This window comes from Pinus tabuliformis, chromosome 3_2 (genome assembly GCF_031772625.1).
Source record: "Pinus tabuliformis cultivar Carrire ecotype Pingquan chromosome 3_2, CPIR1, whole genome shotgun sequence".
NCBI classification, from domain to species: domain Eukaryota; kingdom Viridiplantae; phylum Streptophyta; class Pinopsida; order Pinales; family Pinaceae; genus Pinus; species Pinus tabuliformis.
Window position 1 is genome coordinate 907,672,704 of NC_142302.1, and position 17,469 is coordinate 907,690,172.

Consider the following 17,469-nt stretch of genomic DNA (forward strand, 5'->3'; position numbering starts at 1 on the left):
GTATAGTGTTCAATACCTTGACTGCGTTCATATGATTGCATTCCATATATGTATGTGACTGCGTTCACATGTATACAGCCTAGCGTATATGACTGTCCAGCGAATGTATATAACCACAACTACAATGTATGACTATGCGTACTTTGTCTGGACCTGTGCGTACCCAAAATGGACTACGTATGACTGTGCGTGATATATATATCATGACTGCGTTCACCATTGACTGCGGGTTCTATGATTGCGTTCCAAACAGTGGGGGACATATATGACTGCGTATCACCTCTGCCTCTCTATACATGAGCAAGTAAACCTTCAAGGGCTCAATATAATCTTCAAACCCTAGCGTGCTCATGGCCCAGAGCAAGTCATCGTCGTTGATTGCCTTCCTCTTTTCTCGCTGGCATTTGTCACTGGCCTCGCTGTGATGAAGCTGATAAACTCCGAGACACACTCCTGCACGGTCTCCTTGGCGTCTTTAGCGATCTTGCCGTTGGCCGGCAGCGCCTTCTTCATGATGCGGCTAATGTTGGCAATGGGTAGGAACCTGTCCTGCTCCCGCACGCTGGACTGGGGGCTTTGTTCCCCAAAACGCGGACTTTCCTGGCTGCCCGGGCTGCTAGCTTCCGCCATATGACCAGGGACCTGGGATACAGCAACAGAACCCGCGCTTAGAAAGCTGGAGGGATTTAAGGGTTTCCTTTGATAAGATCAAATCGGACGCTGGAGATGGAAGGAGGAGAGACGACGACGGAGATGAAGCCATTGAGAGATCCTCTGTGTATCTTCACCGTGAATGCGTATCACTTGCGTTCATCGTGAATGCGTATCACCTGTGTTCAGCATGGTGCCACTGCGTTCACCATAATATAATAATTGCATTTCACTATAATGCTATGGCTATCACCATAACATTGTTTCATTATAATGCTACGGCTACCCAGATTAATGCTACTGCAATTAGGGCATCATAGCAAGTACTCTTAGCGTTTTCTCCTTCTCCAAAAACCCAGACGTGGAGAGGAGATCACCTAAAGAGTGTGTTTAAATGACATCAAATCCTCTTATATTTATACTAAAGTGAGGATGATGAATAGACACGTCGGTTGGGCTTCTAGAGCCTACATAAGAGCTGGTTGGCTTGATAATAATTATATAAACAAAATAAATTCATATCTCCATAAATACTTATCAGAATCGGATGATCTTTGGATCAATCCTACACCTCTCGATGAGAGGGATCCAATAAAAATATCAGCTGCCATAAATAAGCCGACCCACATGGAGTTTGGCCCTAGTTGCCAATTTAACAGATTAGAAGGCTAAGCAAGGCGGGAAGCAGCAGCAAGGGGATCAGAATCAAGGAGGAAGAGGAGGACGCTTCCCTAGCATCTGAGGGAAAGCAAGAGAAACGGAAGAAGAAGGACCTCTCCAAGGTCAAATGCTTCAACTGTGGGGCACTGGGTCACTATGCAAGCCAGTGTCAGAGGAAAAAGAGCAAAGGAGAGGCTTCTGAGACCAAGGCAACGCCAGCGAAGGCAGAGAAAGAAGTGGAGAAAGATGATGATTGTGCCATGAGTGCTCACATGCCACTTAAGCAGAAGTGGGGAGACATTGAACTGTAGTCAGACGGACTCCAGGTGATGAGGGGCAGGATCCTTGAGGTACCCAACCTCTTGGATTATACCTAGCTACAGGAGCCCCAAAGAGGAGTAGCAAGCTGGCGGATGTCAGAAGAGACAGGTGCGGATGGATCGACAGAGGGAACTACAATGCAGGATTCCCAGGACAGCGTGAGGCAACAGTGCGAGATGCATAGAGTTGTTGCAACAGCTAATCCAGGTGGATGTTGGTGGCCACACACCTATCCCAATTAGATCCCCACAACTGTCTCTTTCAGTTTTTCAGTTTCCTTAATTGTAGCACAATTTTACTATTTTTAGCAGTTTTTCGGGCCCTGAACTTCGGAAGCCGTTTTGAGGCCCTAAACGACGTTTATGTTATAGTCCTCGAATAGATCTTTCTAACGAGCTATTGTGCGCATCAAACGGAGATCGTATGCCAAAGTTACAACCCCGGGAAGTTGATGTACCAATTTATCCCAACGAGGCCCCAAGATGGCGTTTCATCTCCTAGGGTTAGGTTTTTGGATGTTTAGGGTTTTCCATTGTTTCCCAACAATAAATAGGCCTTCGAGCCTCATTGTAACACAGTTCAGAGGGATGTAGCCGCCACATCTCTTCTCAGAGATAAGCTACCATCGCCCTAGCTGGTTTATTTCCATTTCTGTTTGTAAGCATATTTCAGTATTTTACATTAATGAAATGAGGTATTATTTCCGTTGCATCTCTGTGTTTATGGTTATCTCTGTAATTTGTTGCATTCCTGTTTAAATCCAGATCAGTGGTATCAGAGCGGTCTGCTTTTTCTCTGTTTTTCTTTGCATGTCCCCAACGAGGTCAGGATATAAGGAGTTAAGGCTTGAACTGGTCGAACCTTTGCAAGACTAGCCTCGCAAATCCCGACAGCTTCCCATGGCAGATGAAAATAAAAACGAGGGGGCAGGAGATCCTATCAAAATCTTGCTTGAAGAGGCCCTCGAGCAACAAAGGAACGCGATGATGGACAGCTTTGCCCAGATCCTTCAGCGACTACCCAGAGGCAACGCATCGGCTTCCAACAGCTACTTTGGAACGCCACACCGTTTAAGGTACAAGTTAATTTCGAAATCCCCATATCTAAGGGTCAAATAGATGCAGATGTCGTAGATAAATGGTTAAATCTGCTAGATGGGTATTTTTCTGTTCATGATTTTTCCAGTGGGGAAAAGATTATTTTTGCTCTTCTCGAAGCAGCCCCCACGTCAAGGACTGGTGGGAAACCTACTGCAAGCAGAAGGATGAAAGTACTGGCTCACTATTTTCAGCCGCACCCACTTGGAATTCATTCCGGGATGCCATCAAGGAGCAATATTACCCTATCAAAAGCTATGAGGACAAATACCTAAAGTGGACCACGCTGCAGCAGGGAAGAGACCAAGATGTGCCAGAGTTCACAAACATTTTGCATACCCTTCGCACACAGTTGGGTATCAAGGATTCTAAGCTACACTTGGTACTCAAATACCACAGCTGCCTACACAGATACATCCAGGAAGAGATGGAGTTCCTGAACATCTCCTCGCTCGGCACGGCGTACTGATACGCTGTCAAAATCGAGCAGAAGTTTAAACAAAAGAAGCGAGACTTTGGATCTGCAAATCCGAAGACCAAAGGACAAAGCCAAGGCGGGGTGACCCAAGACAACCTGTCGAAGCCGCAAGAAAAGAACAACACCACGAAGTCAAAGGACACAGGAAAGTGGTGTGAGTTCCATAATAGCCCCACTCACAACACAAGTGAGTGACGGACCAAGCAATCGCTGGTGGCCGAGTTGAAGACTTCCGAATCAGATGCAAGTTCCGACCTTGAGTCAGAACCCGACAAGGGGAATGGCAAAGGGAAGCAGATCATTGATGCAGAGCCTAGCGCCACTGTTGCCACCGCCAAGATCCAGAAGAATGAGCCTGAATATCCAGAGGAGGGGGAGCATCTTTTCCACTCACAGATGTGGGTGAAGGGTTTGTCGCTGCAATTCATTGTTGACAGTGGGAGACAAAAGAACCTCATTTTAGCAGAGGTTGTGAAGCGGCTAGGACTACTGACCATACCACACCCGCAACCATATAGCATCGAGTGGCTTCACCAAGGACGAGATCTCCAAGTTCGCCAGCAGTGTCACCTTCCCTACAGCATGAAGCCCTTCACAGATGAGGTATTGTGTGATGTTGCACCTCTGGATGTTTGTGATGTATTATTAGGCCAGCCATATTTGTGGAGGTGACAAGCTGTGTATGAGTCAAGGCCTCGCACTGTTATTATTACTTTGGGTAATTCATTGTACAAGATATCGGAGGTAGCCCCACCTACCACTACCTCTTTTATCACTGCTAAGAAAGGCAACAAGCTCATCTCCCAAACTAGGAAATTCATTTTCTGTCTGGTTCACTCCCAAAGAAAGGGGAAGATCATCACCACATCCATGACCCCCGCGAAGGATTCCTCCACGCAGCAGCAACAGCAACAGAGGGATACGGTCATGAACGCAAACAAGAACATCTTCTCGTCACCCACAGGAACACCGTTGCACTATCAAGTCACACACAAGTTTCAAGTGGGCGACAAAGTCTGGTTGCATCTACAGAAAGAATGCCTTACCAGAGCCCATCGGAAGCTCAGACCACTCTGATATGGTCCTTACACCATTACCAAGGCTATGGGAAACAATGCTTTGGAGCACAACATTCCCCCATTCCTTCACTTGCACCGAGTGTTCAATGTGGACCGCCCTCGACCATGCTTCCCACCATTACTGGACACATCAGAGATTGCAGAATAGACCACCAGGGACCAAGTTCAGCAGATGGAGGAACTCAACGCAATGGGGACCATTGCTTCCTAAGCGGGGAGGAATGATCCAGGTGGATGTTGGTGGCCACCCACCTATCCCACTTAGACCCCCACAACTGTCTCTTTCAGTTTTTCAGTTTCCTTCATTGCAGCACAATTTACAATTTTTAGCAGTTTTTCGGGTCCTGAACATCCGGAGCCAGTTTGAGGCCCTAAACGACGTTTTTTGGGAAAACAGGGAGCAACATATGTTGCTTTTCCCAAAGTTATAGTCCTCGGATAGATCTTTCTAACAAGCTATTGTGCGCGTCAAACAGAGATCGTATGCCAAAGTTACAACCCCCGGAAGTTGATGTACTGATTTACCCAAACGGAGCCCACAGTTTCATCTCCTAGGGTTAGGTTTTTGGATGTTTAGGGTTTTCCATTGTTTCTCAACAATAAATAGGACTTCGAACCTCATTGTAACACAATTCAGAGGCATGTAGCCACCACATCTCTTCTCAAAGATAAGCTACCATCGCCCTAGCTGGTTTATTTCCATTTTTGTTTGTAAGCATATTTCAGTATTTTACATTAACGAAATGAAGTATTACTTCCGCTACATCTCTGTGTTTATGGTTATCTCTGTAATTTGTTGCGTTCCTGTTTAAATCCGGATCAACAGCGCAGAGGACAGAGAGGGAGCACTTGTTAGTGACAGAGGGAGTTTCAGCATCGAGGGTGTCTCTAGCCTGATAAAGATGTAGAGTTGGGAGATCAATTACTTACTTCTCAGTAACTGAGTTGCAGTGCAGCAGTTAGCAATGGCAGTGCTATGGTCAGCACGATGCAGGATGATGAGAGGGAATGCAATGCAAATGGAGCAGTGGCAGTGGCAGAGCCATGGGTAGCAGCACGGATACAGAGGGAGTTGTTGTACAGATGCAACAGTGGCAGTGGCAGGGACATGGGTAGCAATACATGATGCAGCAGGCCTAGCATCAGCATAAGGACTGATCCCGGATGCTCAGTGAGGAGCATTACTAGAGCACAGTCCTCGCTAGGAGGGGGTGTTGATTTGGGGTAGCATCGGATGTGCTCTAACCTCGAAACTTGGCGGAGAGGCTAAGGCACATGAGATCTCAAATACCCAGAAATAGTTTGGGCAGATTCTAAATAGTTGCAGAGATACTAAAATAATTAATATTTTTAATGGAGTCCCTGAGTCTAAACTTAGGGAAAATAAAATATTAATGTGAATTAATATAAAACTATGTTAGAATGGCCCAAAAGTCATAGATCAAGGCAGATCTAATCTTAGCCGTTGATTAGGGACTTAATCTCAATTGTTGATTTGTCAATGACAAAAGTATAAAAGGAGGCTTGAGGGTCACTTGGATAACACACCGAGTTGATCAAGCTTTCGATTTTCTGGGGCAGAGTTTGTTGAGGAAGTCGAAAGAGTGATCAGAGTTGCAGCTGAGGGGCAGTGAATACAGAAGCAAAGAGGCAGAGAGGGTACTGGGAGAATCAGCGTAGAAGCCGGGAGAGAGGGACGCGGAGCCAGCGAGAGGCCACGCAAAGCCAGCTAAGGCCCACGCAGAGGCAACCAGGAGCTGCGCAGTGCCTCAGAGAGCCAACATGGCTGACGCCGAGGCTGACGCAATGCCTCCAAAGGTTGATGCAGGGGTTATTGGGCTGACGCTGGGCCAGGAAGGGCTAACGCAATCCCTAGAGGTTGACGCTAGGGTTTTCGTGGGGCAGATTGGAGCTAGGAGCTGTCGGAGTGTTTATCCCGGGTTTTAGCCGGAATATCTGCTTCCGAGTAGATAGGTACTACTGCCGAGATTACTCTGTGTTGGGTGAGCCGGTTTTGGCACCCAGATTGTATTCAGAAACTGCATAATAATAAAACCCTCAGATAGCTACACCGGTTTTCCCGCATTGGGTTTTTCCGAGGACATTGGTCCAAAAACAACGGTGTCACTTGTGTGCTTGTTTTGTTTCCTTCAGTTGATGATCTGTAATGTGTTGAGCATGTACTTGTATTTCTTTTCAGTATTTACATGGTAAATAACGTGTTAATTTAACAGAACAAGTAGGCAGAAATAAATCAAAAAAGTACATGAAGGGTTTCTAACAGTTAGACTTAGAAATTCCAACATGGTATCAGAGCATGGTCGCAGATCACAGGAGAACTGAGGACATCAACCAAGCAGAGCAGCGGCAATAGCAGCAGAAAACAGTTGTCCCAAGTGACAGAAGTTGTTCCTAGCAGAGAAGCAGCAAGGAAGGGGTGACACAGTGCCTGCATCATCAAGGTTGAGCCAGGAAGAGGATCAACGCAATGGCAAAGGGGAGTAGACTCGACCTACACAGTGCCCGGTCATCTTTCTCAGTCAGGAAGGATTGATGCCTGTGGCCAAGAGGTGTGGATTTTGCTGGTGCCGGGATTACGCAGAGCCTAGAAGCTGTAATCTTTAGTTTGCTTGGGCTTAGGAGGCTGTGGGTAAGTTGCTGAGTGAAGCTGGTGGGGTTCTGTAGTCAGAACAATACCTAACAAGGCAAGACCAAGGAGGAGGGAGTTGTTGTCAAGGATTTCTAGCCAAGAAATCTGGATCAGTGGTGCAGTTCGATCGTTAGTGCATCTCGACATTGGCAGAAGAGTTACCAGGAGGGAAATCGAGGCTCAAAGGGAGTCACACCAAGAACTCCTAGGAGGGATGTAGAGGAGCAGCGAGATGGCAATGAACGAGGTAAGAGACCAAGACAGACTAGACGGAGCCTCAAACTTCGTAGTCTGGAAGGCCAGAATCTTGTCTGTTCTAGACAGGAATCATGTCAAGCACTTCGCCTTGAGGACAATAGCGGTCTCAGTTGACTCGGCTGATAACAATAAGTACACTGTACGAGGATGCAATGGCTAGGGCTAAGAGCATCATCGTTGACGGGGTCAACGACCATGTAGTACCACACATTGCCAAGAAGAATACGGCAAATGAGATATGGGAGGCCCGAAAGAAGTTGTATCAACATACTTCCATGCAAAGGAAAATGCTACTAGAAAATCAATTGCGGTCATATCAGATGTAGAAGGGAGAACAGATCGACACCTTCCTCGATCGATTGAAGGAGATCCGGGATCAGCTGACTGCCATAGGGGCCACGCCGGATCAAGAATTGATCGTGAGAACAGCCCTGAACGCAGTCTCAGAAGACTAGGAGGTGTTTGTCCAAAGCATATTGGGCAGGGCGACCCTTCCAGATAGGGAGTAAATGTGGGCGGCTCTTCGCCAAGAAGAGATCAAAAGGCTAAGCAAGGCGGGAAGCAGCGGCAAGGGGATCAGAATCAAGAAGGAGGAAGAGGAGGATGCTTCCATAGCATCTGAGGGAAAGCAGGAGAAACGGAAGAAGGACCTCTCCAAGGTCAAATGCTTCAACTGTGGGGAACTGGGTCACTATGCGAGCCAGTGTCGGAGGAAGAAGAGCAAAGGAGAGGCTTCCGAGACCAAGGCAGCGCCAGCGAAAGCAGAGAAAGAAGTGGAGACAGATGATGACTGTGCCATGAGTGCTCACACGCCACTTGAGCGGGGGGGGGGGGACATCGAGCTGTAGTCAGAGACTACAGGCAATGAGGGGCAGGATCCTTGAGGTACCCAACCTCTTGGATTATACCTGGCTACGGGAGCCCCAAAGAGGAGTAGCAGTGCTGGCAGATATCAGGAGAGACGGGTGCAGATGGAGCGACAGAGGGAGCTACAGTGAAGGATTCCCAGGACAGTGTGAGGCAACAGTGCGAGATGCATAGAGTTGTTGCAACAACGCAGAGATCAGAGAGGGAGCACTTATCAGTGACAGAGGGAGTTTCGGCATCGAGGGTGTCTCTAGCCTGACAAAGATGTCAGAGTTGGGAGATCAGTTACTTACTTCTCAGTAACTGAGTTGCAATACAGCAATTAGCAGTGGTACTGCTATGGGCAGCACGATGCAACATGATGAGAGGGAATGCAGTGCAGAATCGCAGATGCAACAGTGGCAGTGGTAGAGCCATGGGTAGCAGCACGAATATAGAGGGAGTTATTGTACAGATGCAATAGTGGCAGTGGCAAGGCCATGGGTAGCAGTACATGATGCAGCAGCTTCAGAAGATGTTGGGCAGTAGGCCTAGCATCAGCATAAGGACCGATGTTAGATGATCAGGGTGATGCTCAATGAGGGGCATTACTAGAGCACAGTCCTCGCTAAGAGAGAGTGTTGATTTGGGGTAGCATTGGATGTGCTCTAGCCTCGAAACTTGGTGGAGAGGCTAAGGCACATGAGATCTCCAATACCCAAAAATGGTTTGGGTAGATTCTAAACAATTGGAGAGATATTAAAATAATTAATATTTTTAATAGAGTCCCTAAGTCTAAACTTAGGGAAAATAAAATATTAGTGTGAATTAATATAAAATTGTGTTAGAATGGTCCAAAAGTCATGGATCAAGCCAGATCTAATCTTAGTCGTTGATTAGCGACTTAATCTCGGTTTTTAATTTGTCAACGAAAAAGGTATAAGAGGAGGCTTGAGGGTCACTTGGAAAACACACCGAATTGATCAAGATTTCGATTTTCTGAGGCAGGGTTTGCTGAGGAAGTCGAAAGAGTGATCAGAGTTGCAGCTGAGGGGCAGTGAATACAGAAGCAGAGAGGGTACCGGGAGAATCAACGTAGAAGCCAGGAGAGAGGGACGCGTAGCCAACTAGAGGCCACACAAAGCCAGCTAGGGCCCACGCAGAGGCAGCCAGGAGCTGCGCAGTGCCTCAGAGAGCCAGCATGGCTGACACAGTGCCTCCAAAGGTTGACGAAGGGGTTATTGGGCTGACACTAGGCCAGGAAGGGCTGACGCAATCCCTAGATGTTGACGCTAGGATTTTCGTGGGGCAGATTGGAGCTGGGAGTTGTCGGAGTGTTTATCCAGGGTTTCAGCAGAAATATCTGCTTCCAAGTAGAGAGGTACTACTGCCAAGATTATTCTTTGTTGGGTGAGCTAGTTTTGGCACCTAGATTGTAGTCAGAAACTGCATAATAATAAAACCCTCAGATAGTTGCACCGGTTTTCCCACATTGGGTTTTTCCAAGGACATTGGTCAAAAAACAACGGTGTCACTTGTGTGCTTGTTTTGTTTCCTTCAGTTGATGATCTGTAATGTGTTGAGCATGTACTTGTATTTATTTTCAGTATTTACATGGTAAATAACTTGTTAATTTGATAGAACAAGTAGGCAGAAATAAATCAGAAAAGTACATGAAGGGTTTCTAATAGTTAGACTTAGAAATTCCAACACTCATGTCCCAATTGGAGCCAAATGTTACCCACCACCAGCGGGTGAACCCTATAGGAGAAATTTTCTCCTAGATTTGTCTTCAGCTAGTAGCTAGCAGCCACCTGAGCCTTCTATTATGATCACATGTTTGAAGGTGGGCCTTCCAACCCAAAAGGGATGACTTCTCATTATGTAATTTGATGTTTATGCTTGCTTTTCTTGGGCACATTTGGACATGGATTGGTGGGGAGCATTTGACGGAAAGAATGGGCTTGGATTGTACTCTTGTTCCCTTGCCTCAACTTGGGGGTTAATCTTGTATCCTCATCCCGTGGGATCTCCTCTATTGGCTATTAGCTTTAGGTGTGGCACTACATGGGAAACCCTAATTTTGGTTGCATTGTCTCACTTCCCAACACCATATATCTCACTGTCTCTTCGCTCATTGCAAGCCCTTGCCACATTTTCCCCATCTGGGTCCACATTTGTCCATTGGGTCCACAAGGTGTTAGCTTCCCCCTCCCCTTGTCCACAGTTTGGGTCGGGCCTGGAACGATGCCCCGAAGGTTGATGCATCTCGAAAGAAAAATAAAAACATAATTTGGCCACTTACAACAGGAAATGTAACACAAAATGCAAAAGATGGTCGGGACATAAAAATTTAGCACGTGGGCAACAACCAAACATGAGCTCTACCCCATATCATTATGGCCACCACCCTAGTTACTATGGCCCGTATGAGTACCCCCCGCATCATGAAGGAACCCATGATTGCTCCAACCCCTAGTGGGTGATGAACTGCCCAACCTTAAGGGGGTAATCACTTCCACATCATGCGCATAATTCTCTCATCCCCTAGAGCCCCAAGCAGTAAAAAGGAGAAAAATCAATAAAAGGCAAAAGGCATATGAAAAAAGGTGAAAAAACAAAGGTCGAGGTAACTCATGTATCACGATTTCTCCCTCTTACATTCATACACCCATGGTGTGGGCCTCCCTCATCATAGCTACCCTTGGACCATGGCATGTGGCTTGGAGGCTTCCCTCTTGCCCCCATTCTGTTCCATCACTATTTCACATGACACCTGCCATTTGATGGATGTACCATGGACTTGTCACTCCCTTATAGGTTGTGGCCACCTAATAGGGTCCTTTATTAAACTCTCTTGTCGACCAAAGTAACACATGTACATTCTAAAGCCCATTTGGAAGGGCATGCCACTATGAATTGTCCACTTTTTCCCGAGATTAGCAAGCTTATTTACTCACATGCACTAATGGATTGTTGTACTGGAAGGTCAGGAGACGCATTGGATATTATACAGAATTGCAAGTGGGTCTCCATCTTGGACTTAGCCTCCCTATACAAGATCCAAGCCCTCCAAACGATCGTAATGGCACTTGTAGGGTGAGCATTGAGAGCCATGGTCCTCCACCATTGCAAAGCATTGATTGCCACGCTATGGGCTTCTTCAACACCACACATTGCTTGTTCATGACCCAACAATACAAAGATGATGATGCACTTGGACCACATTGCCCAGCTGACCACACATTTGCACCTAACACTTGTCAGTTGATCCAGGGCCCATATGAGGTTTTGTCTCATCCAGAGAGACATGGGAGGGCATGTGTCATCTTCTAACCCTCATTGATGGAGCATTGACTTGTATGGAACTATTTGGAGACCCATGAGACCATTGATTGTGCCCCACAGCCACTTGGGAGAACCACATGATGTTTTGCTTGGAAATCAAGGAGCCACCCCCTTGATCATCATTTATGGAGCCCCCCCCTTCATCATGGCACTTAGAGGACTCATCTTGGCATTCCAACAGCCCTTTGCACCATTATTTTATCATTTCGGCCTGATTAGTGTGGCTTATCTTGCACATTTGAGCTATTTGGTGGGCTTGTCACCAAAGGTAGTGTTATTTTGCACATTCAAATAAATTTAGGAGCTCATTAGATTAAATTCAAACTTGTAGAAGCTCATAAAAATAAGGTAGAGCCTCATTTGTATTGGATCATAATCACATTCTTGGATTAGCTCCCTTTAAGAGAATTTCGGACTTTTTTAAGATTCCCACTTCAACAAACTTCTGAATTTCTTTAAAATTTCTGAATGTTTTTATTCAAGTTTCAAGGAGGAAATATTACAAACAGTTAGACTGCATTCTGCTGTAGCTGTTCACTATAATTTTTTATTTGCTGGAAAGTTCATTTAATGCTATATATATATATATAACTCCACAGAACAGACATACAGCTCTAGCCTTATTTTAGAAATTAAAATATGGTTGATACATAACAACTCGACTCACAAAATATGAGTATTACCTCCGAATTTGAATGTACAGTAAACAAATAAGAGGTAGGGAACCCAATTTATCTGTGGCATCGATTTGAGAAAATGTTCAGGCTTAGATATCAGCTCCCTTGAAGCTTCGTTCCAGCACTAGACTAGCTTGCACGTTGCCCAATATTTGATACCCCAATCCACATATAACAGCAACTTTGGAATCCCACGCAGAGTTTATATTTGGGATGTCACTCCACCCAGAATAAATATTCAGCAAGTAAAGGGGTATAGGAGTGTGTGGCCAGCAAGGAAAAAGATGTCCAAGCTCGGTGGAGTTATATATACAGCCTTGCGCTCAGCTAGAAGAGAAATTGTCCGGACTGCAACTGCGTTTGAGCTTCTCCAGGTGCCACGAACAACCCAGCTACTAATACGCTGCTCAAAAAGAAAGTATATAGTCTGGTTATGACATTAAATAGGCCCCACAATGACTGCCTACATTTATGCTACCAATATGCCGCCCAGGCACATGGAAACTTGTCCAGCATGGAGGTAAAAGAGTGACTCTAACTTGGTACTCAAGCTGCTTTAACAAACTGAATCAAACCATTGTTTCTTTCAACCAGCCACCACAATAGGAACAACTATAAGCTCGGCCTCTATACTCATTATAAACTTCGACCTCCAAGGCTCAGATTGTTGGTAGTTCCTCCATATGCAAAAGTGATATAGAGAATACCCAATAAGCTTCTAAAATCAAATGATAACACAAGAATACCTCAATAATTTTTTGAAATCTTGTTCTCCATTGAATCTTAGTGGTGAAATTTGAATGACTTCACTCCAAAATTCAAACTAGGGTGTCTACTTTCAACACCAAAGTCTGTTATGGCGGTTAGGGTTCCAAAACCCTATGCTTCTCCTTCAAACCTCTCTCCAAGAGCTCTAACTCCAACCTCACAAATGCACGAATGATGAGAGTCTCCTCATTTTCCTTCTTTTATGAGTTTAGGGTTGCCTTTTCACCTTCCCTTTTTATTAAATTCACTTTTATAAAGTCACTTTATGATATTTCACTTTATAAAGTTAAAGTGACTTCTAACTTGCCTAGGAAATATTACTCTTTCTCCTTTTTCAGTTTTATAAAGTTTCCTTACGCAATTTAAGTCCCCTTATTACTGTTTTAAGCTAGCGGACCAAAGTCCTAAGTGTTGGGAAATCCAAAGTGTGGCAGTTAAATGATTTCTCTTATTATGACATTATTTTGTGATGTTCTCGTTATTATTATTAGTTCTTTTGATTTATCTTTTCTTATCATCAAGACTAATGCCAAGCAATAAATAGAAGAGGACACAAGATGTAGGCACGCAGCCAGGGAAAAACCCCACTCTAGGGGAAAAGTTGGTCAAAATTCTTCCTTCAATAGATTCAAGATGAGACAACCAAGAGCCTTACAACCTAGACTAGAGACCCCCTCCATCAAGTCATCCTTGATTGTTCTCCTGAGCAGTGACTTCATTTCACTGTGTTTGCATTGAATACTTGTCACTTTGTTAGCATGAAAATCTTATCACTGTTAATTGTACCGAGATCTCATCATTGTAATTACATTGAGAGCTCACCACTGTAGTTGCACCGAGACCTTCATCACCATAATGCACCAAGACCTCATCACGATTTCATCACTGTAAAAATACCGAGATCTTCACCACTATAATCGAGACCTGTGGTAACATGGCACCGAAATCCTTTACTGAGATTTCACCGAGACTGTAGCACTGTGGTGAGACTTCATCTCTATGTTTGCACCAAAATATGATAGCACTAAAATTGTGATAGCAGCGAGACTGTAATGGCACCAAAACTGTGATCATTGTAATAGCCCGAAACTATGGTCATTGTAATAGCCCGAAGTTGTGGTAGCACGAAATTGTCCACTATGATTTCCGCACCTATCTTTAACGAGATTATCTTTGTGATTTAACTCGAACTTCTGTGGTTAGATAATGCGAAAACCTTAGGCTTGTATATATAGTTGTTTCGCATAAAATAAGTCGACGTGACTTCATTGAAGGGTTGTGTCTCCGTATATGTTGGGGCCAACTTCAGTTCATTTAAATGTAGCCAACTTGATGATGATTTATTTGAAATCGACAAAAAGGAGACTTAATGGACGAGTCTTTGACGAATCAACAAAATGACTTTGACTCAAATAAACAATCCTAAACCTACAATGGAGGCTTGACCTATGACAATTGACCCAAGCATGAAACCCATGCTTTAACAATTCAATAATAATAAAAATTCTTTTTGCTTTTCTTTTGACAAATATATATCACATTTTGACTTCAAGTACAATTATGAAGACCGAACCTAGTTACATTCTTCAACACAAAAAGGGTCGGGGTCATTACAGTCCTCCCCGTCCAAGATTGCTTGTCCTCGAGCAATTTCAATTTAGGATGTTTGAGCACCTGTTCGCCCTCCCCGGTAGCATCTTCTACCGGCAAATCCCTCCATTTTACTAGGTACTCCTTGATCGTTCTGCTTTGCAGCTTCCTTTCTCTTGTATCTAGGATCTTCTCGAAAACTAAGACCAATTCTCCTTCCTCATCCAATGGTGGAAGCTCTGTGGAAACAATAACATGTTGCCCCAAGGTCTTTTTAAGGCACAAGACATGAAAGACATTGTGAATTTTACATCCCTCAGAAAGCTCAAATTCATAGGCAACCTCTCCTATTCTTCTCACAATCTTAAATGGTTCGTAAAACCTGAATTTTATCTTTAATTTTCAGTGAAGACTATCTATGGGGCTGGAGACAAAGGTATACCATATTTCCCACTTCAAAGTTGCACCCCACCCTGTGTCTGTCTGCATACAGCTTTTGTTGATTCTGGGCCATATGCAAATTGTCCTTGAGGACTTTTAAAATGTCCTAGATTTCCTAGATCCAGTCTTTGGCAAGTGGTGCCCAACTGTCCCCAAATATCCTGTCTGCAAAAGTTGGGGCGTCGTATCCATATAATGCATTGAAAGGAATCACGCCAATGGACATGTGGAAAGTGGTATTGTAGCAATGTTCCCCCAGATGCAACCACTTCACCCATGTCCTTTGTTGGTCAGTCACGTAATTCCTAAGATAGCCTTCTAGCCACTTGTCGACTATCTCTGTCTGCCCATCAGTTTGTGGGTTAGCTAGTGCTCGGAGTTAGCTCAGTCCCCACAAGTCTAAAAAGCTCCTACTAGAAGCCGCCCATGAACTTGCTATCTCTATCACTAACAATCTTTTTCGGCAACCCATGCAACCTGAAAACCTCCCCGGAAAATATCTCGGCCACCTATGAAGCTGAATATTTTGATGATATGGCAAAGAAATGGGAAAATTTTGTGAGTCGATCTACCACCACATATATGCAATCTTTGCCCTGCACCGAAAGTAAGCCAGTGATAAATTCCATGGAAACACTCTCCCACTTCTGCTCTGGAATGGGGAGGGGCTACAGAAAACCTGTTGGATGGGTATGCTTTGTCTTGTTTTGCAGGCATGTGTCGCACTCCCTCACAACTCTCAGCTTCCTGTATATGTGGAAGAGGAAATGCCTCCATCAACCGAGGCCAAGTGAGAGTCGAAGCCATGAGATTCAGCCATCGAAGTTTATGTTATATTATGTTTCTCCTATGTTTCTGTTGCAGGAATACATCTGCAGACTCAGTAGAAACCATGCAAATACATGTGATTCTGTTTTGTTTCTGGATGTAGTATGTATAATGGAATACTCTGTTAAGGTGGACTTGAGAAGTCCTGTTTTATATATTGAGTCTGAACATAGTTGTAAATGGTGCTCTCTGTATAGAGAGGAATAGATAAGTAGAAATATTTTTCCAGCATCAAAAAATAAATATGAACAACATGATTCAATGGCGTGTAGAATTGCTCTTTATAGTATGTATGCTGGAGTACTCTGTTAAGGTGGACTGAAGAAATCTTGTCTTATATATTGAGTCTGAACATAGTTATACATGGTGCTCTCTGTACAGAGAGTTATAGATAAGTAGAAGTATTTTTCCAGCATCAAAAAATAAATATGAACGACGGGATTCAATGGCGCGTGGAATTGTTCTTTTAAATTCACTTCTGCAGAAGCAACATAATTAATTGCTTTCTCACTTGTTTGTGTTTACTCTGTGTTGTCTGCTGAAAATATAAAGTTAACTCTGAACTATTTGTGATTCTTCCGTTTTGCTTTTGTCTCTTTTTTTATAATTGTATGTAATGGCAGTACACCGTAGCCTTCAATTGTCACAATTACGAGATTAGTCTTGACCAATCGAATATTTAAAAAAAAAAAACAACAACAACAACAAATAGGGTTTACCTTTAAAGGAAAAATGTTAGGGTTTGTTTCCGCGAACCTTTGTTTCAGGATGGTCAGGCGCCACTCCAGAACGCACCAATCCAAATGGCGTCGACAATCTTTCTATGATGTCTACATTTGTCTGCTCATATCTTTTCAGCATCTGAAATATCCATAGAAAGATGGCTAAATAATTGTATAAACCTTATGAAATCATTCAAAGATTGCTTCAGCGAAATCAAAGTGCTGAAGACAGCCTGACCTTCTCTGCTGTGTAAAATCCAGCTGGGCCACTACCTACAATGCAGACATGCAGAGGTTTCGCAGATGCACAGGAGGAAGAAAAGTTTCTTCCCTTCAAATATGTTCTCAGACACGCGATTGCCCATCTTGAAGCCATTTCAATCCCTGCCTTGGAAACCTGCATCCATGGACTACGTGAAGCGAGAATTACAATAAATGGCAGAAAAATTGGAGCAAATTCGTTTCCGTGATGGAGGTTTGTGTGGGTAAAATCGCAGTCCACCGCATCCTGCTTAGTGAAAATCAGGGAGAATGGTATTGGTCTGTCAAAATTCCCGTCTCATCCTGCAGACTTATAAAAGGGTGGGGAAATGAATACCTTAGTTTGAAAAAATTTCATTATAGACAGCTGTTAAGAATTTAACCGTTGAAGCAAACTTCGTCAGATCGAATGCAAAAAAAACCACGGTATGTTTTTTTTTCTTTCCTTTTAGGTAATGACCCTTAGGCGCGGGCCCACCCCAAGGGGCTGCGTATCTAAAGGATTCTAACAAAATGAAATGAAATGGTTTTTAATGAAGTCTACGAGATTTTGTAGTGTAAGGGACCACTTAGGCGAGGGACGCCATTCCCTGTGCGCCCTCCCCTCCACTTTAGCTACGGGCATGTGAATGCCACTCCTGCATGTACGACACCTGTCCGATGTGCCCTACCACGTGTTGTGGTGGGTGTCAGCGCTTCAAAAACCTAATTTTGACCTTTCTTTCGGTTGTTTCCACTTGTTTGTTGCGATGTTTGTTCTACTCCATGTATCTCTGTTCGGGTCCGGTGTTTGG

At 44.3% G+C, this 17,469-nt stretch overlaps 1 protein-coding gene and 1 pseudogene across 1 annotated transcript in view; both read right to left on the reverse strand.

Moving 5' to 3' along the window:
* LOC149183558 (NADPH:adrenodoxin oxidoreductase, mitochondrial-like) overlaps positions 1 to 16,971 on the reverse strand; it is a 251,417-nt gene extending 234,446 nt beyond the window's left edge. Inside the window, exons 1-2 of the mRNA XM_089417184.1 lie at positions 16,653 to 16,971; positions 16,449 to 16,553 (exon numbers count right to left, since the gene is read on the reverse strand). Of these exons, the coding sequence (XP_089273310.1) occupies positions 16,449 to 16,553; positions 16,653 to 16,817 (270 nt within the window). The 5' untranslated portion in view covers positions 16,818 to 16,971. The remainder of the gene's footprint in view (positions 1 to 16,448; positions 16,554 to 16,652) is intronic.
* Positions 233 to 657, reverse strand: LOC149183560 (nuclear transcription factor Y subunit B-8 pseudogene; annotated as a pseudogene).
* Positions 16,972 to 17,469: the final 498 nt, after the last annotated feature.